Here is a 27,600-nt window from a genome sequence, read left to right on the forward strand (position 1 = left end):
AGAAACTGCTATAAAAGCAAAGAAAAGGCCCAAGCCGCACCCCCACAGGAAAACCCCACCCCTGCAAGGCTTGCGGACCGCTCACTAGGCAGGAACAGCAATTTTTTGCGGCGGTTGCCCGTGGATCCTGCGCGGAAGTGGCCGTTAGCCTCCGAGGCTTTCCAGGCCGCCTCGGGGGGCCGGGCCGGGCCGGGCCGGGGCGCGGCGCGAAACTCGACGCCCGCCGCGGCTTCGCGGCGACGCCGTGCGAAGAGCAAACCCGCGCTCCCACAGGGCCGCGACACCGGAGGGAGCCGGGGGGGAAAAGCGAGGCGCATCTACCTGCGAGGCCACCCCGGGAGCGAGGGGCAGGTCGAGGTGCCGGAAAGAAACCGTCCTAGCCCGATCCGCGCCGCCTCCAGCCGCGCCGAGCAGGAACAGGAGCGCGGGCGCGGCGGCGGTGGAGGCGGTAGATACCGTTGAAGCCTATCAACGGCCTTTCGGCTGCTGAGGCTCGTGGGAGCTGTAGTTCGAACGCCGCAGGGCCGCCTCGCAGCTGGGCGGGCAGGGCCGCGGCTTGGGACAACAACTCCCAGCATGCCTGGCGCGGGGCGTCGTCGTTCAGCCTGTGGCGCCGGGAGGCTGTGCGATGGCGGCAGGTTTGTAAGAGACGAGGAGGGCCGGGGCCGGGGCCGGGGCCGGAGCGACGCGGTGTCGGCGGCAGCGGCGAGCGGGGGTGCGAGGAACGGGGCTGCCGCTGCCGCCTCGGCATCTGCGAGGGGCCGCGGGTCGTTGCTGCCCCGGGGCGGGGGGAACGGCGGGCCGGCCTCTGTGAGGGCGCCGCGGCGCTGGGGTGTCCCCGGGCGAAGGGAGATGCCGCTGGCCTTGACGCCCCGGCAGCACGCAGAAAGGCTGCGCTCGTCTCCCCGCCGCCGAGGAGGACTCTGCCGGCTTTTGGAGGGTCCCTTCTTCTCCTCCCCCCCCCCCCCCCCCCCCCCCCCGGGAAGAGGGCAGTTCAGCTTCAGCTTTTGGTCTGCACAAAGGGGCTGCTGCCCTTAAACTTTAGGAGGAGCTTTAAATAGATCGCACCTTTGTCAGAAAGGAGTTCTGCTTCACGTACGTTTTAGGAGGCTTGTCTTTAGGCTCTAGAAATCTGCTGGGCAGTGATCTAACACGAGTTTTCAGTGTGTTGTCGCAGAATGAAGTTGAAGACCGTTCGTTCAAGGCAATATTGTTGTCTCTCTTAGATATAGGCCGCTCTGCTGCTTCTCATGCTGTTGTCTCTGTGAAACTTTGCTAAAAGCTTAAGCCCTTTTACAGTTTCTGCATGTGTGGAATTGCATGTGGAAAATTAAACAAGAGCTGGCATGGGACTGGTCTCTTGGGAATGAGGAAACTTTAAAAAGTTGTTTCCTGATCAGCAGCACTGTTGACAACTGATTTCCTCTGATTGAATGCCCTCTGTTCCCTAATTTCGTCTTCCATCTATGTTCCTTATGACGCACCGTACGCACAGGCAGAGAGTTAATTGCTCTCAGACTAGTTTGAGGTAGCAGTGCTGAGGGGCCAGACTGTTGTTGCCACATGAGCAACAGCAGTTCAGTCTCTGGCCTTAGAGGGGACATCGCTTTGGGTTTCTTAGCTACCTGAATTTGTTACTACTTCATGAAACCTGTAGGAATTTGATCGTCACTGACACTTTTATAGTCTTGAAACTTTTCCTGTGGATTGAAAAAAAAGATGGTGGGAAGAGGAGGAAGAGCTTATTAGGCAGTGTGGTTCTAGAGCTTCCATGAGAAACCAAGGAAAGCGTGAAAGTGATGATAAAGTGCTGCTCTGAAATATACAATCAGTAAAAGGATTGTATTTAGACAGACTTTAAACATTACACTAATATGAAGGTCCTGTGAGGGCAATACCTTTTTCAGCGCCTCGAAACATTTCTCTCTCCTTTTCTTGTGGATGCTCTTCAAAAGCTCTGAACCCATTCCTGTACTATTGAATAGAACAGAATATTGTGTAGAGCTTTATAACATTTGAGATGTTATGATGTTATTTATTTGAATGCAGTTAATATCAAAGTTGAAAAGTTACATTGTGTTGACATCCTGTATAGAAAGTGTGCTAGTGGTCCAAACTGATTTTATTGCCCAAGAGAAAAACAGATAATGACTCAGTATATTAAGTTAGCTATAAGAGAGTAAATTTCTGTTTGAGAATCTATTACTGTAGAATTCTAATTCTGTTTATCTGTTTAATTTCTAGGCACTAAAAGAAGATAATCATCCATACTAAACACCTGGAACTTTGAAAATTTTACTGTCGTAACACTAGATAATGTTATATTGTTATGTTATTTGGTGATGCAACTTTAAAGTGGAATACAAGATGCCAGCTGTTGAAGATCTAAGTACTGAATCAAACTTCATTGCACATTGGATGTCTGACACTTCCCGTGCTGGAGTCTTACTAGATCCTAATTTTCCTAGGCTGAAAATCAACAAAGAAAGTGTGTTATCTGGACATGAAAACATCACAGCTTTCCTTGCAGAAGTGCAGCATCTTTCAAACAGCTGCTCTCTAAGTGAGGACTCCTTGTGTGAAGAACAAATACTGGAAGCTGGCAGCTCTTGTAGACTTCAGCAGCAAACCACTGAAACATCTTTTTCAGCAGCAGCATATAATTTAGAAGCCTCTCAAACAGAACTTGTCCATGGTGAAGTAAATGGTCGGAATAAATCAGATTACAATGATCCACTCTTACAAAAGCTTGAACAGGTAAAAGCTTGACGTACACCAAGTAAAATTTACTTTGCTCCAAGTATCCAAGACTTGGGGACCCAAGGGCCTGGATATATGACTCTACGATTGATTTTTTTTCCCACCCCCCCCTTCCTCCTGGAAGTGATCCTGCTAGTTAAGTCACTGTAGTTGGTTGTATGTCTGCTTGTAGCTCTCCCCAGTTGCCAGATATATGTTAGCTGAAAAAGTTAAGAGACGCTTTAATAAATCTTCCTATTAGGGATCAAGAACTTGCTGACATCTTCGTCCCATCTGCTAGAATTATTTCAGCACAAATCCCGACATCTGTTCATTCAAATGGAGAGAGAGAAAAAAAAAAAAAAAAAAGATAATCTCTAAGAGTAGAATGTCACACAATCCTATAAGCTGTTTCTCTTTTACATGTTAGGAAAATATATTCACTTTCCCAGGTCAGCAGCATCCAACAGTGGCTAAATAATGGATATTAGTTGGTTCTAATGTTGATATCTGAAGAGGAATTGTTAAGTGTTATGTCTAGTAGAATTGTTAGGCAAGGTGGAAATAGTATGTGCGTTCATAGATGGAAAAAATGACAGTTTTGTTCAGGATAGCACTTCATAGTTTTTAGATTTTTCATTTTTTTCATGTTGTACTTACCTAATGGAGCATCTTTAAAACAGGAAATACCTGTTATTTTGATGATGCTTATTCTGAGATATATCTAAGTAAACTTACCTTCAAACACATTTATTTTTTGCATGAAAAGCTGAAGGAATTGCAGCAACAGAAACAGGAACAGCTAAAGAAACAACAGATGGAACAACTTCAAAAGCTTATGGAAGAGCAGCAGAAGCTACTTAGCATGGTATCTGGCCAGAAGGCAGTTCTTGGTAAGTTGAGAAATAAAGCAGATGAGTTACCTTGAGTAAATTGTAGAGTTCAATCTCATTTTCCAGTAAAAATGAGAAAGTGTATTTGATGTTCTTCTATCTTAAAACTACTTGGTTAGTCAAAGATAAGTGGTGCATCATTTCAGTGTTTGATTATGTTCCTTCTACAGTAGCACCCAAATATCCTATTGTTATAAAATGCCAAATATAACTGTAACTTAATCAACCTGCGTTATGGGAGCCCTTGTTTCAAAGAACATAGTCTAAATATAAAAGATAGTATAAAATAGTTGCTCTCCTCTCTGATTAGCTGTTTCTAACAATATTTTTGATTGCTTTAAGCTGGCATTGTATCCAAAAGAAGTGATCCTTCCTTATTTGTGATTGTGGAGCACAAATTGTTCAGATGATGAACTGGACTGGGAAGCTGATCTTTGTTTCAGAAAAACCAACCGACTGACCAAAAAAAACCCCAACCAACCAAAACCAAACACTTGTAACCTGGATCAGTTTTCCAGTCTAATTTGTTATGTGCAAAGGGAGAGGACAGCACTGGAGTGGAAAAAACAGTCAACTGAGCAGGGGCGCTTTCATTTGCTGGGAGTATCAGTCTGTGCTGACTTAAATGACTCTCTCTCTTTCGCTCTGCCTACCTGAGTAAGCTCTTCAGTGCCATTTCTTTTCTTTTTGCAACAGTAGTGATATAATACAAATACAATGACACACTTTTTTTTAATTTCAAGGCTCTCCTCTAGTAGCTGAAGGTCAAAACCTAAGATCTGAACATTCAGTGGGCTTGACAGCTTTGCACCAGTTTCCATCATCTGTGTATCAGAACTGCAGTGAAGACAGAGCTTTTGCTCTGAATAATGTTTCTTCACGTACACAGGACAGTGGATTTTTACAAACGTTAAACAACAAGGAATGCATCTCATCTTTCAAGAGCACTCTTTCAGCAGTCTCTGCCTGTGAGAAACAATGCCTGGGTGTGCCTCTGAAAATGAGGAATTTCTTGAGAAACAATGAGGAAGACAACTATACCACTGGTTAGTCATTTGTTGAAAGATGCACCCTTTTAAGATAACTTGGTGTTGTGTGGTTTTTTTTTTCCCGCAGATAGTTACTGAGCGTAATAATTGCTACCATTTATTGTTTTTAGGCAAACATTGGTAAATATTTCATCAATTGATGTACTGTCAGCTTGTAGGCCTCGGAATGTTCCTGTTGATGCCCATTTGAGTTTTGTTAAAAGTGGCACGCAGAAAAATCAGGTTCTTTTGTTCATATAAAGTGTTTATCTGTTTTAGGAAAAGCTATAATCGTTACTGTTAAAAGCCTATATATGATAAAGACTGGGAAAATGATAAATAACGACAAATCTTGGATAGCTGGGTTGTTCGTAAGTTGGGCTGAATTGCACATACGTTTTCATATGGTGAACGGAAAATAACAATCTATCCAGGAATAGAGAATGTCTTCTGATCACCTCTATAGTGAGGATCAGTAACTAAACTGGAAATAGGGGTCAAGATGGCTGTGAGTTGACAACGAGATCCCACTGTGTAACTAGAAGTTACTTATACGTCAGGAACAATGCACTAGAGTTCTTCACCTTTCCTGCTCTCCTCAGTTTTACTATTGGCACCAGAGTGACTATTATGCTGCTATGACTGGGATGCTGTTTTCAGTTTTAATTTAGCAATTTGATATGGTTGCTGAAAACTTGTTTCAGATAAAAGGTATGAGATTGCATTTCATCCTACTTTATAGCTTCTTTAAAACTTGTAATCAGAAGGGTTGGTTAAGAGGATGTAAAAAGATTAATTGATCTTAATTTATATGTACGTACATGGGAAACAAACTTGATAAGAGAGCTCTTCTGTACAGTAGACAAAGGTAAAGTAACTGAACAAATTTGGATTTAAGTCATAAATTAACAACAGCAAAGAAGATTGAACAATTATAGTGAGGTACTAAGATCTGTGGAAAATGTAAATGCAAAATTGGATGTTCCTCCAACAAGAGAGCTTCAATTCAAATAAGAATCAATTTGGGGAAATCTTAGGACTATTTTATGTCCTATGACCACAATGCTCCCTTCTGGTTTTAATCTCATCTCAATGCTTTGTAAAAGTAGAGCCAAAAACTGATTTTATGTTAGAAAAAAAATACAGTTTCCTGTCATTTCATAGGAAAAAACATAAGGTATCCAGAACAAAAGATGGAAAAATCCATGGAGAACAAAGACTGTCACACTGATCACGCATGTGTTGCAAGTGCAGATTTCTCAGAAAACGTGAATGGAGAAAAACACTTACGGGTGACCAATACAGAGGAACGGTAATTAAGACAATTGTTATGCATAGTTTTTATCAAATAGGTAACACTAGTTTGACTGATTTCTGGGTCCTGATTAAAGAGTCTAATATTCTCAATTTGTATAGCTTTCCCAACCAAAGATTTCACTTTGCTAGATACTGTAGAGACCAGTGGTAAGAGAGACTCTGGCTTGAAATCACCTGTGCTGTGAAAGACATGGCATAAAGAGGTGTGTGCATGTGCAGCAAGAGGTAATGATAGTTTAGAAGCACTTTTTAGTATAGGCTTAGTATATAAACAGTTACAATTACTGCTCTCAGCCTGATTAATTACAACCTCCTCCTCACTGTTAGGTGGCAAAAGAAGTGATGTGAAGGAAGAGTGTAAGGCTATGACTTTTTAGTGTATTACCAGGAGTTATGTTAGTGCAAGCATCTGTAGATGGTCCAGAAGTAATAACAGTGCTCGGAGGAGAAGCCTTCTCATGTATAGTAATCGCTTTATTCCTGGAGTTGGTGGAATAAAAATAGTGGTGGGCATTGTTTTAAAGCTCTACCTTAGCTGCCTGATCATCAAAAAGCTAAGAAATATTTGTTCCAGACAGTGAAGGAGTAGGAGTATCTAATCAAAGGGAGAGATAAGGAATGTTCTCTCAGTGGCATTACTGTGAATCAGTGTTAAGGCTATATTGTATAAATTGGCAGTATGACTAGGACCTGAGTGAAAGTTTGATGGTTCAGGCAGAAGAAGAATGGGTTGTTGAGAAAAGCAATGAAAGAAGAAACAACTTGCCTATAGTATCTTCTGCATACATGTTGTTCATTATAGCAGGGATTTGATAAACCACTTCTTGGAAGATAAACAGACAGTGGTATAATGCATTTCTTGGGTTAACTTGCCACTTAATGTCTAAGTATTCATAATTTCTCATCTTTTGTGTAATTAGATCTTAGGTCTTTGAATAGCAATGATGTTACATTTTTATATAAAGTAACTGCATTTAAGACTTGGTTCTAAATTACACCAGACCTATCAAAGCTGGGATTCAGGAGAAGAAACAGACGTTTGAAGAATTCCTGGAAGAACAGATACAACTAGAAGAACAGCGTCTGAAGCAAAATCGAGAGTTACAGGTTCTTTTTTTTTTTTTTTTTTAATTTTATTGCTCTTTATATATTGTGACAAAGTGTTATAGGTATTTTGCAAATGTACAAGGCACGTTCTAGTGTCTAAAAGCTAACATGGAGTGCAATGTTCAAATTTTTCAAAACAACAAACCCTAATTATTTCATTTGTTTCAGAGATCTTTAGAAATCCAGTAGAAACATCTTATATAAATGTGCATATGTGCGGTTATTTGAAGAAATCTTAATCTGTGTAAGGGGCTTTTAACAGTTTGTCTTTGTTCCTTTTCCTTACCCCCTTACAGGAGACAAATAGATCAACCATTCAAAAACCAGTGATCAAACGACCCTTCCTGAAAAGAGGAGAAGGCTTAACAAGGTTTACTAACGCCAAATCTAAGATAACAAAACTTAGAGAAAGCAACCTAAAACCTCAACAAAGTGCTTCAGAGGACAGAAATGTTAAAGTAGACCGATCACAAATACAGAAAAAAACTGTGCCTCTTGGTAAAGAACTGGTTTCTGAGAACTCTTTTGCACTATGTAAAAAATATAACCAGTCTGTTAAAGCAAAGCGTGGTCCTATTCAGAAGACCCTGGTACTCAGGAATCACAATGGAAAAAATATCTTTCCATTAGAAACGAGAGTGCAAACAGGAAAGAATCTTCATGGACAGATGAGAGATTCTTTCCCATCAGAAATGAACAAAATAGAAAATAAAGAGAACATCATGGAATTTGCTCAATCTGTTCACACTGGCAGCAGAATCAGAAACAAATTACCTGACACAGAAAAGTCTCGTGAGCTGACCAGTGCCTTTTCTAATTCTAAATGTTCTATAAGACACCCTGTGAAAGAGCCAGAACTGTCTTTTGAAGTTTCATTTCAGAATAAATTGGAAAACTGGGAAAAAGAAAAGGAAAAAGAAAATCTAGAATTAGATGAGTTCTTGTTTCTAGAACAAGCTGCAGATGAAATATCTTTCTCCAGTAATTCCTCATTTGTGCAAAGGATCTTAGATCAAGATCAGCAGACTTTAAAAGGACGTAGAATGTCATCTACCCCTATCAAGGCAAAACAACAGCAAGTAAATGCACTGGCTATTACACTTAAAAATAAGAAAAATAAAAAGGCAAACTCTGACACACAGGGAAATAAAAATGACAGAGCAGTTATGCATACAGTATCAACTTCAGGAACAGCTCTTAGATTGAAGGATCAGCTCAATAAAGCAGATGATAGTATAATATTTTCGGCTTCTTCCGTGACAGCAAACCCTGCTTTAAAAAGTACTCAATGGATTGTAAATGAAGATAAGGATGAAGGAAACAGTGATATTACTACAGATTCTGAGAAAGAATCTGAGACCACATTAAAATGCGAAAGTGAAGATGCTAATACATCCCTTATGAGCCATAGAGAAAGCGATCCGGAATTTTTTGGTTATGGAGGCTCTGTTACAGACATTAGCAAAGAAAGAAAAAATGGAGATGCTGACCTTGACTTATCAGACAAAGACTGCAGTGTCCTGTCAAAGCCAAGAAAAGCTTCAGACCATCAGAGAAGTGTGCCTTGTACAAATAGGAGCAGGTTTGAGTTTGATGATGAAAGAACATGGAGTGATCTTGATGAAAATTATGTTCAGAATGATTTACCTGAAAAACATACAACTGAAATGCACCTACAGACAGACTTTTCCTGTAAAAATATCTTTGTCTCAGATAAAACAATAAAGAGAAAAGTTGCCTCAAAGAGGGGAGATGAATTGTCTAAACAGCCTACAGTGGATGGCGAATCAAATGGACCTCCTGTATCAAACCTGATGATGAAACTGTTTCCTTCACTGAAACCAAAACAGAAGACAGGCTGTCATTCAGAACATGAAATCAAATCAAATGTGGAGCAGGAGCCAGGAGGTGAGAAAACAGTGTCTGGTAGGAAGTATTGAAGACGAGGTGTATTCAGTCTTGCCTTCTACGATTTAAGATATAATTTGACATTACACCAAAGGGTGTAAGTATGCACTTCTGCTGAAGGGAATGGCCACCTTCTTATCCTTCATCTCCTCTCCCAGTTGCACATCTGCTGTTTCTCCTTGTGTCAAATATAGCAGTTGTGCAGCTTGCAGGATGAGTAAGATCAGTGAATGCTTATTTATATATAAATAAAATTATTTTCTTTCTGAAGGCTAGCTTTCTCTCAGATCAGCACACTGTACAAACTTAATCTGAAGCTGCTTGATCACCGGTTCCAAATCAAGGGAAACGACAAAGGGATGCATAAAATGAAGCAGGATCTCCCTTTTCAGTGGCAGAGTGTATTTACACCACATTAGGGTAATGCCATGCACTGTTAGCTTAGTTTATTCCACTTATAACATAGGAGTAGGTGGCAGCCCTTCCTCTGTTTTCAGCCAACAGCACAATAGAGAACGCGCATGGAATATGGGAAACTTAGGTTGGTTTTCCTGCTCTGCCCAAGCCAATTTCAACTTTTTTAACTATAAGGTTATAGTCTGGGGAAGGACTCTCTTGGAAACCTTCTGTTGAAGCTGTTGCAGCTGTGAGATTGTTAAAAATGTTGTTCAGTGGGAGCATGACAGCATAGCCTAGCGTTGAAATCATTTCTCTGGGAGGAAGTCCTTCCTCTAGGAGGTGCAGAAATCTTGATTTCAAGCTTTGCTCTAAAGAATGTTAAGGATTTTTTTTTTTTTTATGAAAAGTTCATGAAAACTGCTGTTTTATATTCTGCTTATGTGTTGTGGAGAACTGATTTTGTAGGGCTGTCTAAAGATGCCTACTAGATCTTGTTTGCAGGGATAAGAGGGGTAGGTATTTACTGAATCTCAGCAGCATTTAAGGGTGGATGTGGCAACTAGCTATGCACACTATCAAGACTTAGGCACTTCTCTCGCATACTCAGCAGCAGACCATTAAAACTCTAGGAAAGTTAAGTAGCGACTGAACAGGAAACTGAGGTGGCAGAGTAGCCCACAAATCCTCTGGCTCTGCAATGGCTTTCACCTCAGTGATGCATGTGAGCTGATTTTTTGGGAATAAAACTTGGTAAAGCTATATGCCTGTAATCTCTCCCGTTTGATTCTTGGTTGTAACTCTGTCCTTATCGTACTTTCACTTTAATTTCTCTAGCTTGACATAAAAACCTGCTTCAAATTCCAATTCCTAACGTATATTTAGGTTTAGATAATAAATACATGCTCTCTATTCAAGGTGCCTAACTTAATAGTGCAGGGTGCTTTAAAAAATTGTCACTTTCTGTGTTATTGTAATATTAGATCTTTTTTGCATATTGCTAGTAAAATCAAATTATACTATTTTTGAAGATAATGTGTGATAGTTGTTTACTTGAATCTTTATATGAATACTGCTTCTATAACTTGGATCTTGTCCTTTGCTAGGAAACACTGTTCCGTCCCAGATACTGAGAAAGAGACTCATTGAACTGGAAACTGAAATTGAGAGATTCAGAGCTGAAAACGCAAGTCTAACTAAACTCCGGGAAGAGAGAGAGCATGCCTTGGCAAATCTCAGGTCATTTTTAATTGAAAATACTCTTGTGTGTTCACTTAGATAACGTGTTCCAGACTGTCATATTCTGTTCCTACCTAGATAGTGTTACAGTAACATAGATATCTAATTGGTGTGTTTCAGTAACGGTGGTGACGTAGGTCAAGCAACTGGTGGTTCTCTGTATAGATATTAAACTGTAATTGTTACTCATACATGAAGTCCTAATCTAGGAATAATATTAAGAACCCCTCTTGGTTTAATGTGATATCCTTCGAGGCTATATGTGACAGTATTTTTCTTCTGTATATTTTGTTCTAAATGGTAACATAGTCTTACATTGATTTTTGCAGAGCTAATGTTCATGATTGATACTCTTCTTTTAGAGTGGATGTTTGTGTATAAAAACTGGGCATGTCTTGATTTGAACTGGAGAATTTACAAGTGACAAATAGAACAGAGTAATTATCTCTGGTGACTTACACACAGAACATTTTTTCCTGAAAACTAAAGTCACTTTCATTTTGTTTTGGAAATAGCATCATGTTGCTGGCTAATGTTTAATTTGTGACCTGCTGCTGTTAGCAGATTCTTTTTCACAATACTTTTTTTGGAAAGATGTTCTGTGGTTTTAAGGAACGTTGGCAGATACTAGCTAAAGCTTTGCTAAATTCAGGATGACTTTTGTGAGCAGAAGATAGCAATTGCCGGACTTCGAGCACTGGCTGTGTCACAGTTCTTACGTCTTAACAAGTAGTATTGTTTATAGTAAAGTCTTCCTGGGGGTAAAAAGATCGTGGTTTTAAATCAATTACCACCAAATTCAGTGTCTTTAATTTTCTCACTTCAAACCCAGATTTGAGGTAGATTTGGGCTAAAACAAAAGGAATTGTTTTATAATTACAGGAAAGAAATTGCAGACTTTCAGCAGCAGAAAGCCCAAGAACTGGCAGAAATAGAAGAATATAAAAAGAAAGAAATGAAGAAACTGCAAAAAGAACGTAAAGTTTTTGAAAAATATACTACAGAAGCTAGAGCAATCCCAGATAAAAAAGAACGCGATGAAATTCAGGTACAAAAACGTTAATTCGTATTCTTCTAGTCGATGTGGGGAAAAACCTAAATTCATTTAAAGGAGGCTGAGAACTAAATTCAAACTTAAAACTTAATTTGGAGGATTGTAAGAATTTTAGTCTTTATAATATCATGCCTGAGGGTTTTAAGGCAAAAAAAACCCCCAATGAGCAATTTTTTTTTTCCCTGCTTCCATATTAGGAAGTGCTCATAACTATAGCAGAATGGTCTGAACTCTGACAGAAAATTACTCTAGTTAATATTAAGTTGCAAGTTTTTACTCATGGTAGTGGATCAAAATACAAAATAAAACTGTATTCAGGTGTGTTTCTGCAAATGACTTTTCCATAGAAAATAGTTATCTTCTACAATTTTCAGAGTTATGCTTTGTGATTACTTGTCGGTCTTTAAATGTCCGAGATGCAAGAAACCAGATCTGCTTGCCTCATGATTGTCAGGATGTGTAGTAATTGAGATATACAGTCAAGTCGTATTAAACATCCCATGTGGATTTCCCCTTTCCCCATACAGTTATTCGTTGAATTTCCTAACTTGCTTCAATCTGTTGAAGTAATGTCACTTGCTAAATGATCGGGCTAGACAGATTCATATGTGTTTTATAGGACTGTGGCCTCCCTATTCTCCCATGCCAAGATTTTTGAAGGATCTTCTCTAGGTAGCCTTAAAGTTATTTCACAGTTCTGACTCGTGTGTGTATGTGTGCTGGCCAGTCTCTGAGGTGCAAAGGATGCTGACAGGGGCATAAGGCACTTCGTGTGATTGAAGCTGAGATGATATAAAGTTGTTAGTCTAGAGTAAGTGATACCTCTTTCAGGGATGAAAACATCTCCTACCCTTCACCTTCTATCATTAAGCAGACCTTACCTGTCTTTTGTCACTGTCTCTTAGACTTCTTCTTTGTGCTTGTAAATTATTAAATATTAAAATCCTTTTGTATATTAAAATGCACCTTTTGAAATTTCAAACATGCATTTTTCTAAGGCTTTAAAGCAGCAGATTGCAGAGTTACAGGAAGATATAAAACGAAAAGAGACAAAATGGTTAACTACTCATCGACGCCTTAGAGATCAAATAGAAGCTTTAGTAAATGAGAATTTTGAGCTAAAACAAGAAATCAAAATTATGGAGAAGTTTCGTCTAGAAGCCTGGAAGAAAGCTGAAGGTGCTGGAAACAAGAGGAAACTTGAAAATTTGGGGATAAAAAGAGCAGAATCTGTCGTAAGTTATTAATCTCAGGCGTTTTAAATTGGTCTATGTGAATACTGCGCATTGTGGATTATGCACTTGGAATCTAATAGACACAACCTAGGTGTTTCCTTTAATTAAATAATCTTGGGGCTCTACTAGTGGTGACACAGACACAGAATTTTGTTTATGTCCAGTTCTGTCCAAACGTAAACGTTCGCTATGTGCAGCTTCCATTCTCTTTAGGAACTTACCTACTTAAAAATGATGCAATTATATGAGAAAATTAATGAACGGGATCTAACCTGAGAACATTTGCACCCGAAGTGTGATCCAGGGAAGCCAGCCGGTTCACCACTGCTTAGTTAGCTTTGAAACTAAATGCAACTGGTGTTAACTATTACTCTGGATTACTTGCACCAAATTAACATTCTGTAGTTGTTGGTATTAAGATAGCAGTCAGCGGAAGACTTCCAAAATATACCTTGGGCTATATTATAGAGCCCATATATAGTCAGCCCTGCTGCTGACTAAACCTCAAAAGTGTATAGTTCGTGTAGGAAGCTTCCAGTAAATTTCCTATCAGACGGTGTATGTTGGTAAGTTTTATTGCAAGCATGTGAATGGTTATGAATAAATGTCACATAAACCACCACTAACTCTTAGTAACTTCCTTCTAGTGTCTGCCCAGTAGAGGCCAGAAAAGTCAAACTCCGCCTCCAATTCTTCCAGCACAAAAGTGCAGCAAGATAAATGACAAAAGTTATTCACAGGCAAAAGGTATAAATGTTTGTTTAATCACAGAGTTCTCTTAACCCTTTTGAAGAAAGTAATGGGATTTTTGTTTGTGTTAGAGTGCATCACCAACTAAAAAGTAGATTGAGAATAGCTGAAATGGACTTGAGCATACGGATAAATGCATTGCAGGGTAAGATTATGGAGAAAGCTGTGGTGATGCCATTGGTGGAATGCAAGTGCTTCTGATCATGTTGGTGGCTTGGGCCATACCAGAAGCTGCGTTCTGTAATCTAAAATGGCATTCATCTCTGAAGTTCTCCTAGCAATGGGCGTCAATCAGGTGACTATGTTAATAGCATCAGAACTGCTGCCTCTCTCCAGAGCCTTCTGTTAACAGCGTCCGTAAGCATACGGACAATGCCATAGCAATGGACAGTACTGCTGTTCTTTGGTTTCTTCTTTTCACAGTTACGAACCAATGCTGTTGGCAGCTGTACCCCTTCATAATGAATAATCAAATATGGAGAGTACTGGAGGGTACTTCTCTGACACCTCTCCTGTTAGGATGCTAAAGACAAACAACCATTATGTTATCTGTTAGAGGAGTGCACTCCAAAATTGAAGCCCTCGCTGGTTTTATTTTGGCAATCTTTCTAGCATGCTTGGAGAGGCATGGGAAAAGTCTGCCAATCAGTTCCTGTTAAAAGGTTACATTAGACTTGCTTTATTCGTTGCAAGGTATAACTAATAAAAACATTTAGTTATCTAGATTGTTAGAAAAAAACCTTCTTTGTAAATCTGTCTAAATAAAACAATAGAGAAGGTGCAAGTATTATGGCTCTTGCAATGCTTCTTCAGTTGTAGCTTCTCGCTGATATACAAAGCAGTAATACACCTGAAGGAGCTGGCTTATGCTGATTCTTTTCATAAATGTACTGCTTTCAATTTCTGCTGCGCATAATAAATGTACGTATCCTGTACAGCATGACCTCATGTATATTTATGTTAATTTTTTCACTTCAATTATAGCTTGTTTTACTGTACAAATTAACTTTATTACATATATCTGAGTAGGAAAGCTTCCTAGAATACCTAAGTCAGCACCTGCTAATGAGAGAAGCAACTCTGAAACAATGATGGCACTAGAAGATTCTTCTAGGACTTTTATGGAAGTAAGTCCTGTATCTTGATTTGATTCTAAAGGAAAAAAAACCGGTAGTACAGTTTACTTTAATTAGTATCTGGAGAGTGACTTGTGAAACTGTTGACTCATCCTTATGTTCTTTAACAGCAATGTCATTATCAAAGCAGGAAATAATTATGCAGTAATCAGTACAGAATGTTTTACTTGTGTCTAGTATTCATAACCTTCTCTGGTTGAGGAAAGAAAATAAAATGATAAGCCCCCACCCCTTTGAATTTTGAAAAAGGTTTTTACTTCCAAGAGAGGGAAAAAGCTAGATATTTATATGTTCCATGTAGGGGAAAAAAACAAAACAGAACAGTTTTATGAAACTTCATCAATTGTTTCGTACCTTGATAAGGATGACTGGTTAGCTGGGCACTGTGCTGAAATGCTACAATGAATTCCCTTTTAATCCAGAAAAAACTGACCACAGATGACAAATTATAGCTGAGCCCGAGTTTAATCTTATTTACATTATACTATGCATTGCATAAAACCTAACTTATGCCTTTCTAGACTTCTTCCCCTCATATTCCTGTCAGCCCAGAAAAAGCCGTATAAAGACAAGGCTTGATTTCAGTTTATGCCTGAATTACTGTTGTCATTTCAGGGCACCTCACCTAACGAAACTCTTGTTTCACTACCATCTGTACCTCCATATACAGGCAGTGAAGAGATGGAGAAAGAAATCGCGTATCCTGATGGAAAGGTAAAGTGAGAGCTTCGTACTCTGAAATTCTACATGATAGCTGTTCTGAAAGCTTGATGGGTATGTGAATCTGATGGCTAAGTATTGACTTCTCTGTAACCTACTCTTTAGGTTGAAAGGGTTTTAAAAAATGGTTGTCACCTCATATTTTTCCCCAATGGGACATGGAAAAAAGTGAGTTCTGATGGGAAGACCATAACTACAACCTTCTTTAATGGGGATGTGATGCAGGTTATGCCTGATCAAACAGTGGTATGTATGCTTATCTATCTTTTGCATTTCCTTTATAAATATGTATTTGTGTGCGTGCGTGCGTGTGTGTGCGCATGAACACGCGCACACACACACACGTATATTTAACATTTGTGGCCAGATATATTAACATGAACTATTTTCTGCAGATCTATTATTATGCCGATGCTAAGACAACGCATACTACATACTCTGATGGCTTAGAGGTCTTGCAATTTTCAAATGGGCAAATAGGTAAAGAAACTACCCAACCTAACCAACCCACCACATTGTCCATATAGATACTTGTATATGCATATAATAAGCATATTGTCTCAAAACTTTTCAGAGAAGCATTATCCTGATGGCAGGAAAGAGATTACGTTCCCTGATCAAACTATCAAAAACTTGTTTCTGGATGGGCAAGAAGAAAGTATCTTTCCAGATGGTACTATTGTTCGTGTTCAGCGGTAAGCTTTACCTTAAAAGGTACCCTGGACCGTTGTTTGATGAGAAAGTAGTATTTCATAGCTAACGGATACATTTTATAGTGATATTTCTGTCTACTTCTCAGACCTTATGTTCAAATGTACTGTACTGTGAACATGTATTTGCTCCTGATATTTTAAGTATTCCTTTTTTGTAGCTTGCAGGAGACACAGAACAGAGTATCTATGCATGTTTTCTCATGCTTTAATCTGAAAGATTTTCCTGAGTTGTGCGTAATTGCAGAGAACACTTAAGAGTGCCGTTTGGGTGCCTCAAGCAGGTCTAACCTCCAAACATTGAGTTTTACATTTTCCCTGGGCTGCTACAGCATTAGATTTAGTGCAGAGAAAATGAGGTAGATAGATAGACACCTGAAATATAGCAAAGTCATGCTAGTTTCTCAGAAACATGCTTTTGTGTACCAACTAGCAGGGATCTTTAACAAAACAAAAATATAATACCTGTGGAAATCCTGAAGTTCTTCCTTCAGTTAGGCTTGTGTATTTAATGTTTGTCCTGAGAGTCAACTTTAGTTTGTGAATTAAAGTATTTTAAAAAATATTAATAAAAATGTATTTAATGCAGTGATGGAAGCAAAACTATAGAGTTTAATAATGGCCAGCGAGAACTGCACACATCACAGTTCAAGAGACGGGAGTATCCAGATGGCACTGTGAAGACTGTGTATATGAATGGACACCAGGAAACAAAGTATGTCTCTGGGAGAGTAAGAGTAAAGGACAAGGACGGTAATATTATCATGGACACTAAGCTGTAGTTGGTGCAAAAACTACTGGAAGTGTTAGCAGCAAAAATAAATGTACATTTCTGTAAACAAAAAGAAAACCCCCTTTAAACTGAAAGTTGTGTATATGTTGTTTATAATTTTCCTGAAATAAATTTATTTTTCAGTGGATGTTACTCTTTTTTTTTTTTTTTTAATATAAATTCTTCAGTCTTGCCTCCTGTTCTACTTTTAGGAAGCAGTTTATCACAGAATGGTTGAGGTTGGAAGGGACCACTGGAGATCATTTCCCCCCCCCCCCCCCAGAAGGTACTCAAATGAAACTGTTATCCTTTTGAAGATACTTCTAACAAATACTAAGACTTACATGAATGGAAGTGTTCCTGTTTGGAAGTATCTGAAGAAACAACATAGATAGAGTTTTAAAATAATAGCATGTATTGCTAATCAAGGAAGGGATTGACTGCAGGCACTGGTGAACACAGAAAATGGTGTTTGTAGTGAAATAACTTACATTTCACTGGACCTTACTGTCATCCTTCTATTTTCAGTCTATGTGCCGTTCCCCCTCCTGCTATTCCAAACAGGAGGTCAGACTAGCCCTCAAACATACCCAAATAAGGAAACGCAAAGTGGACAGCAACCTTGCCCAAGACTTGAGGATCAAGTAAGCAAGACTGAAGTAAAATACTCATCCCATAGTAACATGGTTTCCCTAGAAGGTGTAAGAGACCTGTTCAAAACCTAGCGTGTTGTAATGAGGGTTCATGCCTTGTCCTCCTTGTTACAGGCAAGGAGTCCTGCACTTAGGTGCTTGTGAAGAAGCAGGGGTGAGTGCTATGAAGATCTGTAACAAAACGACTGAGTAGCTGAAACCAGTTCTGTTTAAAAGGAGCGTCACCTTCCCCTTATACAAGGTTAAGATTTGAATTTTGCTACACTGATTTCCTGTACTGTCTTCCTACCTAATCTAGACAACATTCTCCATGAGGAGACTGCAGAGGCTGAGCTCTATAGTAAAGGATGTACTACACATCCAAAAAACCTTACTGACTATACCAGTAAAAAACCCTAAACTTTCAGATGCATGTTCAGCAAGCTACTGTTTATTCTAACACCTTCCAAATGAATGCTGCATCTCTGGAAGTGGGGAGGAAGTGAAAGGACACACAAAATACATTAATCTGAACTTTACTGAAAACAAAAAACAAAGCACCAATACAAGTGCATTCCAGGAGGGGGCATGGGGCGGGGGGAAGAAAAGAAAAAGCAACAACCCTCCCCGCCCCTGGTTTCCGTTCCTGATTAAGATACTGGTACTGGAGAAGTCTGTCGCCAAAAACACCTGAAACACAAACTAGAGTTACATCACAGGAATATGACTATCACCTTCCCTTCTAAAAGGAGATAACAAACAAGTGTGCCCAGCATTAGCTCTTATATCTATTTAGTGCTCTACATTTATTCCCTCTATTCCTATAAAAAGGATTTCACAAGAGAAAGAGATTTAAGGCTCTAAGTCAAGAATGCCTGAAATGTAAATTGACTTTTCCTATTTCAAGATTCAGAAATCTAGGGAGTATTATCTATAAAAGCAGATCAGAAGAGAGCTTATTAAAGGGAAGGGAAAAGTAGTACACAAAGTAGCGCTGGGCAAAAAGTTTGAGGATCACATCACTATCAGTCCTCAGTATTTTTTGTAGCCACTATATGCTGTGGCTATTTAATTTCATTACATTTTTCCATGTTTGACCAGATGTATGGACATCAGTTAATCATCATGGTATCATGGATCTCAGCCTGCGAACTACTGGCACAGAACATGGAGAGCAAATGCTGATAAGGAACAAATTGTTATGACTGTGGGTAGCAGACATTGCCAATCATTTCCAATTTATCTTTTTCAACGATTAGCAGCAAAAGCTCTTCCTGTTACATTGCCTGAACTTCTCTTTGTTTCAGTTCCTGGTGGTTCTTAAAACTATATACTGTGGGCTTCAGTAATTTGCAATTAAAAAATTTCTCTGCAAAATAACAGCTTTTTGGAATAGTGGGAGTATACACAGCAGGGATCATGGTTAAAAAAAATCCAGTTAAAATGTTTAATATTTATCCTTTAGTGTCCCTGCCCCCACAGGATTTAAACTCATTTTAAAATCAGAAAGCTTGCAAACGTCTAAACAAAACAAAGAAAGCTCTCATGAGTAAAGACATCCAGTTGTAGTAAATCTATATTACAGTGACAATTTAGTCCTTTGCTTAAAACTGCTGATATAATGGCCCTTCATAATGCTATGAATTCGTAGTTCTTATTCACTGTACTTACGCATTACTCATCCAGATCTGCAAATCCCATTTCTATTAGTTTCATATGTACTAGGTTTTGGTCATCTTCAAACAAAGAAATGGTAACCTCTGGTGAAACAGCCTGAAAACCAGGAGTTGACACTTTTCAGAAGCGTGACAAAAAACAGGTTCAAATCTCAAAAGCTAACCAGTATTAAAGTTCACTCTACCAGCTATATTCTCAGCCCAAGTTAGAACTGTGAACATAAAGAATTATTTCTCTTTGTAGCAGAAGGAAACTGGTTTTAAGAAAGAAGAATGCTCAGAAACTTTTCGCTTGTGGGATTAAAAGAAGAGCCACATGATTTTCTCTCTTCATCAGTGGTACCTTCATGGTGAAAGGTTCACTTTTCTTTTTTCCTTCAAATTAATATGGTTCACAGTAAAACAAACACTCAGAAATTATACTAAGACTGCTAATAAGAATTTTGGGCCAAGCAAGAGCTGAAAGACAAAAAAAAAAAAAAAAAAAAAAAAAAAAGGATTTCTCACAAGTATAGAAGCAGAGAGCTGTTTTCCTTCAACACACTCCATCATAGCCCACAATGCTTCCATGCTCCATTCTGGGCAATAAGGAATTCTTTTCTTGTTTTTATCATATACAGGAGGTCTAAATCCAGCCAGCAGAGCTCGTACTGCCTGAACAGGATAATGCAGCAGATGAGAAGGTATCTGACGCAATCTAAAACAAAATGAAACATTTGCCTCGAACTATCTGTCAAGCTAAACCGTTCATAAGGACAGAAGGATAGCTTAATGATTAATGCAGTAAAGCTAAGGTCTAGAAACTGGAATTAGAATAACTGCTCTACAAAAACTTGCTGGTATCATACTGAACAATTCGGTTAGGCCTAGGCTCTCTAGAGTAATTCAGCATGGTAACAGTCAAGAGGCAGACAAGTATCCTACAGAACCCTCAGAGCGTTAGGCACCCCAGCTTCGCTTACAGTGCCTGGGGAGGAGATCCAAGTGCCTGCCACAGATTTGAGTAAGGAATGCAAAATCAAATCATGCAAGGTAACCAGGGGACACAATGCAGGCTCCAAATCTGTTGTGTCTAGAAAACGACAGGGACCTTTGCAGTCAGAAGCGTTCATTCCTCCAAGCATCCTAGTCAAATTACTAAAAAGAGGTAGTTTAATATTATCTGCCACTTCTCTCTCTGTCCATCGAAGAAGCAAGGGGTAGAAGCAGAGCAGGAAGTGCAATCCTGTTTTTAAAAAAAAAAAAAAAAAAAAAAAGCCCTCTCCCCAGCACCCTAGTAGTTTGGGAAGTAGGTACTCGGTTCAAATCTAAATGTTGCTCATGTTACACAAGGGCCTGTAGATACTTCAATGCTCTTGAAAGCAAGTCTCTATGATTAAGTAGTAGTTATACAAATGAAAGAGCTGCAACAGAGAAAATTTAGAGAAGCTTAGGCAACCCAAAAGCCTGAGCGTTTGAGACGCTTACCTGGCGTTTGCGGGCTGAGGAGCAGTTCCCAGACTGGCTCAGCACCAGACAGAACAGGAATTTGATCTTCTCTTTTCCACACAAGCAGCAGGGGGTGTGGCCCACTAAAACCCTTATCTTATTCCCCAGCTGTCTCCTGTGCAGCCTGTACCTTGTTGACATGTGTGCCAAGTAGTCTCACAGGATCAGACGATGCCTGCACCTGCAGGGTTCTGTCCCTATTTTGTGTAAACTTCTCAGGTGCAAAAGCAGATTATAAACCCAAGCCTACTTCACAGGTTGTGAAGCACGTACCCTGAAGATGATGGAGCAGTCAGATATTATCATAATGGGTCACAGAACCCGAGAAAGGGAGGCAGGTACAACCTACCTCTGCAGACAGAAACTCATTTAACCTACCTCTGCAGACAGAAACTCATTTAACCAGCCAACCAGCTTTCTCTCCAACTGAAATTTAATACTGAATTATTATTTATAATATATCTATAATTATATGCACAACTATACAGTATATATAGCTTTATAAGTGAATATTATATACATTAGGTAAGTTTATATATTTATATACTCATATATTTACCTGCTGGCTGGGACAACTGAAAAATTACCATAGTCAACAAATTGAATGAGGACCTTAACAGGGTCAAATTCTTTAACAGCGAGGAGCTTTGCTCTATACCATAAACCATCATTGTATTCAACAAGGCAAGGCATTTCTGTAAAAATAAAAAAAAAAACAACACCCACCAACGTATACTCACAATGCAATGCAAACTGGATGACCTTTAAAATCAGTTTTATTGCATAACTGATACTTCAAACTTTTACTACTTCATATTGCTATTTTATGCTACGCATCCTCCAATTCTCTCGGCACTCCAATTCACAATCATTACTATGCAATTTAAGTCAAGTTTCTGCACCTCAAATGGCAACTGTGAGACTTAACAGAAAATTGCTTGGTAAAGATGGAACCAACCCATTTAACACCTAAACTCTTACTTTGACTCATTCACATATTCCAGTTCGTAAACAGATCAATCTATAAAGAGCTGTCTGATAGAGACAGTCTTGAGGAAAAAAGGCAGATATTGTCTAAAAGCTCACGTAGAATTCTCCTCGTTGGTAGAATCAAGACCTAGCAACAACTAGCTTCCTCACAAAGCTCTAGACCCAGAAGTTTTATATTGCTGTAGGCCTAGCAATTGTGGATAAGAGAATGAAAGTCCTTCTTTCACCTAAATTGAGAAATCCAGAATTGAAGGGAACTCTCTAGGGTTCACGTAATTTTAAGGTTTCGGTTACATGACTTTCTGTACACAAACTTTTGTCTTTTGAGTATTTAGTACCAAGACTGACATAGAGCTTCAGTGAGAGTCACCTTAAGGGAGGAATTTATTATTGTCATAAAAGTATATCAGCAGCTGCAATGTGAACACAGTTCATAAGCGTCATCAGGCATCACAGAAATGAGAGTTCTTTCCATCATCTTCTAGCGGAACCAGACGAGACAGAAGTCTCAATTTCATGCAAAGTAGGAACATATGAGAAGAGTGGGATTATTTCTTACTCTCCAAGTAAACTCTATTTAAAGATGCACAGAAACATAATTATTCCTATTCCACAAAAATAATTTTAGCCTTTTTGTACAACCACATGGAAGAACAGGGGAAATAAACACACTAATATACCTTTTCTGAAGTTTGTTAGAGGAGGAAGAGAATCCACATTTTTATTGCACCACTTCAGGGCTTCATCAAGGCTCTCCAATACAGAGTTGTTGCTGGCATCCCTCTCTGCGTTAGACTGCTTTTTAAGGCTCTTGGAAGGATCAAGGCAAATATATACCTATTCAGAAAAAAGGCTCTCATGTTATAATTTTTGCAGACTTCTTGTAACTTTCAAATTTTATCAGTGATCAAAGAGTATTAGAAAGATACTTGTTCCCATCTTGGGAAGATTCAGCATGGCCTCTCTCCCCTACCTCTTCTTTCCTCAACCTATTACGAATAATTTCACATTTACACCAACATTTTTTCCCAAATAAAAGAGGGTCACTATAACACCACATCTCATAATGTTAAAGAGTAAGAATGCAAGAAATATACATATTAGAGAGCATATCCATATTCAGATATGGATATTCAGAGCTGTGACCAATCAGGATTCCTCCCTTGTGCTACCTGGTAAATATTCGTGCTTCATAATGGCAAACCCAAAGACTAATTTTAAAATTAATGACTGAAGAAACAAACTTTCTGACATTCCATTCACCAAGTTTGTAATTCGGTCATCAGCAGGTCAAGGAAATGAAAGCTTAAACATCACATATAAAATGTAATATTTAGATTTTAGCTTACCTACCCGGAAAGCTTTTCTAACTGGAATTAAAATCTTTATCTTTTTTACACAGCCATTTTAGTATACTATGATATTCCACTAACAGCCCAACGAATGAATGAGTAGATTCTTTTTGTAAGTTACAATCATGACTCACCAGCAGTAAATAAAATTAGCTTTAATTTTCTAATTTTCTATATAATATTTATCAAGCCACAAGTCTATCATGCAACTGCTACTTAAAGCTACAGGAGTCAAAAGCAGGATCTAGCACTTCTCGGCATTCATCCTGATCAAAAGCAAAAGAGTTCAAATCTTTTACACAAAAGGAACCCAAAGTTTTGATTGTACCATTTCTCCAGTAAGAGAGGAAAGAGAACAGACAACCTAAAAGTCCTTCACTAAGGTGAACAAACACTTCTGTCTCGTACGTTCAGAACAGATGAATATGTTCAGTGTACATTGTTTTTGGAGATATATGTTTTTCTTTAAGGAAATTAGCGTGGTAAATTTATGTTAGACCACAATGCTGCATTTAAAACAATCACGTGAGTACCATAAAACCAATTATTTGGTTAACATATTTACCAGAACAACAAACTCTCGAGTAGTTCAACATAACTTAAAAAGACCTTAGATTTTGTGGCACTATCAGCTTCTTACTGCTTCCTGCTTTCAGACTTGATTCAACACTCAAAGTCTGCATATGAATCTTTTAATCAATCAGCATTACATTCAGTTCTTTGTCTAGGAGACTACTAGAGAGAAGTTGTTTGGGTTTGTATTAATAAAAAAAAAAAAAAAAAACCAATGCTGAATCAGTAATCAAAGACAAATAACTCCATTATAATAGCCAGAAAACGTTCACATTTCTATGCACATTCCAGTAATTTAGTTTTTGGAGAATACAGAAAAGTATTGCAATTGTGACAAGTAAAAATCTAATGACCTCTTTTCTTATCATACAAGATGAATAAATACCATAAGTGATTCCAAAAATTCAATTTTTAGGGGAATGTGAAGTATTAATTTCTCTGCTTGCAGGAAGAAAAACTATATTTGAAATATCCTCATTTGTATTAACTAACAGCTGCACTATGCAACCATCAGTATCAAGAAATAAGTAGCATTTTGCAACCTTACTGATGCTTCTTTATCTTGCCTACAACTGTTAGCCATAATTTCGTGTTAACTAGCCTGACAAGACTCTAATATTCCTTTCTACAATATTTGAGACATTTATCAAACATACCTCTCTAGGGGACACAAGATGGGTAACTCTGACAGGAAAAGTATCTCCTGGAACAGGCAGTGATGGCAACGTATACGGAGGCAAAACAGGAACATCTCCTTCAAGTAATTCCTAGACCAAGACAGACTTTAGTCAACCATCACATTTAGTAATAAACTACAAATTGACCTTTTAATCACTTCTGATGAGAGGAATCATCTAATAACGTACACAATGTATCATCGATAGAAAAGAATATGTATTAATTTTTCTTTGGATTGTTATTAGGTTTTAAAACAAGTTTTAGCTAAAAGAACAGAACTATTTAATAAACACTGAAATGGTCCTAATGTGCTGACATGCTAACTTCTTTGCTACTAATGCAAAAATGACTGAAATATCTATTCCTTTTAAAGAGATAAAGTACTTAGAAAGAAAACTTAGAATACTTAGGAAGAAAAACTAAAGTAAAAGCAATTAACTAGCATAGATTAACCTGAATGCCCCATTTTCCTGCAGCTCACCAGAGAAAAAAATTGTATCTTTGGCGAAAGACAGAGTAATTTAACTTCTTATCCACAAGAATTATCACTCCTTTTAAAACATAACAGATTTTGCGAAGTACAGATAGGTATTGTTTCACTAACATAACATGCTGCAATGTATCTGCTTCTAGCACCAGATACTTCCCAGTTTCAGTTCTACATGCCATTAACTCATTTGGTTCACAACAAAATAAACCTTAGTGCATTAAATGATGTCCTTATAATGATGTGTCTGCACAGCACACAGCTCAGCTGGGTCCTAGCTCATGACTACAGCTCCTAATCTCTCTGGTACTTTAATACAACACATTACAAAAGTTACCAATCTCTCCAAAATAAAGGATGTCTTTATGTATCTATTTAATGAACAGACTTCATTACATCCAGAACTTGATTCAGAAAAATAAAGAAACATGAAAGCAACCAGAAAACATATAACTGCAAAATGAACCAATAAATTCCAACCTGTATTTTTTGTAGCACCTGACACGGGAGAGAATACAAGAATCTTTATGTTCCACAGCCTTAACAGGAAAAAGTACCTGTTCTATCGAAAATATTCTATCCTAATAGTTAAAGAAAGACTTGATTAATGATGTACTACTAGTAAAGAAAGATGTCTGAACAGCCCCTTGTTTGGCTGTATTCTAGATACATACACCAAACTAAAGAGCAGAATTCTGCAAAACGCTCAAACACTGTGACAGGCAATCTGATTACAACTGACTGCAAACAATCAACTGAAATTTCAGCTTGTTCCCAACAGTGCACTGCAGCTAGGTCAGGTGGATACCTATCTCAGTCAGCTCTTGTGTACGTTTTTGAAAGAAAGAACTGCATCAGTAGTCTTGCCGTTATTATTGTTAGCAATCTTTTCTTATGGTCAATAGATCAGTTACTGTTATCTATTACTGTTATCTGCTGTTTTCTACTATCAGTCTACCGTTAATCTACCATACTTTGGCATAGACGGTCCGGTTTTGGAGAGCAACGCTAAAGGACGTCTACCAGTTCCACCAAGACACATTTAAGAGTCACCTATGCCAAACAGTTGTTCCCCATCCTTTCTGCCTTTGTATCTCATCTTTAAAAATGTAAAAATGGCCTATATTAACTGCTCTTTATTATGTTTGGAAAGGCACAGCAGAAATTATACAATATAATTTACACATTGCAAAATTCAGTATACTTAGGCAACTCAGGAGATCAAATACTCTCACCTTTCAGCATGAAAAAAATTAATTCAAAGTAAGTGGTAGGCTTCAGTGCAGTGTGTTATGTTGTACTTCTGCAACATATAAAAAGCTTTGTTTATGAACAGCCTACCTGACCCTACCCAGCAATGTGAGGCATTTAAAGATATTTTTAAGATCATGAAGGCTGAAGAGATATCCTGGCAAGTCTTAAACCCTGCATTTCCCTGGAAAGGACAGGGTATCTAGTCTTTACGCTCATATTACCAAAAGGAAAGCATAAATGCCTTCTAGGAGTTCGCAGAATGCTTTTCCACTAGTCCTGCTGCACTGATGTCAACATCAGAGAGACAGCATGTCTTCCTGATGTCAAAGATGGTGGGACTTAAGACCCGCACAGCTGGCCTTTAACTTATGTTCATAATCATTTGACATTTCCCCTCCAAATAGGCTTGTCTTGTTGCACTCTTGACAGGGAAGCAACAACGTAGGGTATCTGGCAGGTCTTTTAGTTATACAGATCATTGGTTTTAGAGGAAATTAACTGCCTATTGAAAAATGGGGAATAGGGACAGGACAAGTCAGCCTTCATGCAGTTTAAGTGCTAAATCATACAGAAATCTCAGTGCTTGAATCTGTAATGAAGCATGCCGTACAGCACCATCAACAACACTATTTGCTCTCCTCATTTAGGATGAAAATCCATGCCAATGGCTACAGTATCAGTGCCTGAGAAATCTGCCCTCTTTATGCTGCTGCTGCTTCTGCCTGAATGGTAACACTGGACTGAAAGATTTCTCTCTCTGCTTGAAAAGATAGTGATCTCTGTCTAGAAACGTTGACAAAATCTGGGACAGCTCCTGGTGATGCTGGAAGCGTTCAGATTGGCAAGTCAGTAACAACAAAGATGGCTTTGCATCAAGTCTTCTCAGCACTGTCTTTGGTGTAATTTAGAAGGCAGATGACCTTGGCTTATATAGCTGACTGACTAGTCAAAACAAAACAAAAAAAAAAAAAAAAAAAGGTCTTGTCACCTCAAGGGGGAATTGAGAAAGTATGGCCATTTGCTCAGACAAAGATATAGCAGCAATGTGTTAATCAACTTGAGAAAGAATAAAGCTTAAACTGTAAGTTTCAAGTACCCCACAGTAAAGGCGTTTGTCTGGAATTCAGTTAAAGATATAAGTAGTCGATGTAAGGAATTTTGAATTGATTTTGGTTCAGACGGATGGAAACAGCTTGCAGCCAACTGCTGTAGAAAAAGTAGTTCTAAATATCTGTGAAAAAAAGCTTTTGTTAGTCAAGCCTGAGCTAAGAACGAGCAGATTAAACCCTTGCCTGTCAAATGAAGCAAGTCACCCAAGCCTTAATATGTGAGCACAAGGAAGCCTATGGCTACCTGGTTCTGACTCACAGTCACATAAAAACACCCCTCTCCTCCCCCACAAACCACAGTGACTCTCAAAACAATCCAAACAAAAAAAAATACCACAGTATAGCGGTCTTACGTAT

General features: G+C 38.6%; 3 protein-coding genes across 4 annotated transcripts in view; 1 reads left to right on the forward strand and 2 right to left on the reverse strand.

Moving 5' to 3' along the window:
* Window positions 1-578, reverse strand: part of PARP4 (poly(ADP-ribose) polymerase family member 4) — a 52,537-nt gene extending 51,959 nt beyond the window's left edge. The window contains exon 1 of one of the 2 annotated variants that reach the window (XM_068930292.1): window positions 322-578. In XM_068930292.1, coding sequence (XP_068786393.1) covers window positions 322-578 — 257 coding nt within the window. The remainder of the gene's footprint in view (window positions 1-321) is intronic. The other variant, XM_068930293.1, reaches the window with a different exon arrangement.
* CENPJ (centromere protein J) lies at window positions 502-17,152 on the forward strand. The gene is made up of 17 exons (XM_068930294.1): window positions 502-638; window positions 2,245-2,757; window positions 3,509-3,632; window positions 4,376-4,678; window positions 5,825-5,972; window positions 6,979-7,084; window positions 7,381-8,992; window positions 10,495-10,627; window positions 11,510-11,675; window positions 12,680-12,916; window positions 13,564-13,663; window positions 14,696-14,793; window positions 15,418-15,516; window positions 15,628-15,768; window positions 15,918-16,002; window positions 16,097-16,217; window positions 16,822-17,152. The coding sequence occupies exons 2-17, from the start codon at window positions 2,368-2,370 to the stop codon at window positions 17,012-17,014; spliced, it is 4,056 nt and encodes a 1,351-aa protein (XP_068786395.1). The 5' UTR covers window positions 502-638; window positions 2,245-2,367; the 3' UTR covers window positions 17,015-17,152.
* Window positions 17,153-18,171: 1,019 nt separating this feature from the next.
* The window catches only part of RNF17 (ring finger protein 17), a 57,128-nt gene continuing 47,699 nt past the window's right edge, over window positions 18,172-27,600 (reverse strand). The window contains exons 33-38 of the mRNA XM_068930295.1: window positions 24,372-24,482; window positions 22,471-22,627; window positions 21,360-21,495; window positions 19,820-20,009; window positions 19,308-19,409; window positions 18,172-18,326 (exon numbers count right to left, since the gene is read on the reverse strand). Coding sequence (XP_068786396.1) covers window positions 19,311-19,409; window positions 19,820-20,009; window positions 21,360-21,495; window positions 22,471-22,627; window positions 24,372-24,482 — 693 coding nt within the window. The 3' untranslated portion in view covers window positions 18,172-18,326; window positions 19,308-19,310. The remainder of the gene's footprint in view (window positions 18,327-19,307; window positions 19,410-19,819; window positions 20,010-21,359; window positions 21,496-22,470; window positions 22,628-24,371; window positions 24,483-27,600) is intronic.

Source organism: Struthio camelus, chromosome 1 (assembly GCF_040807025.1).
Source record: "Struthio camelus isolate bStrCam1 chromosome 1, bStrCam1.hap1, whole genome shotgun sequence".
Taxonomy (NCBI): Eukaryota; Metazoa; Chordata; class Aves; order Struthioniformes; family Struthionidae; genus Struthio; species Struthio camelus.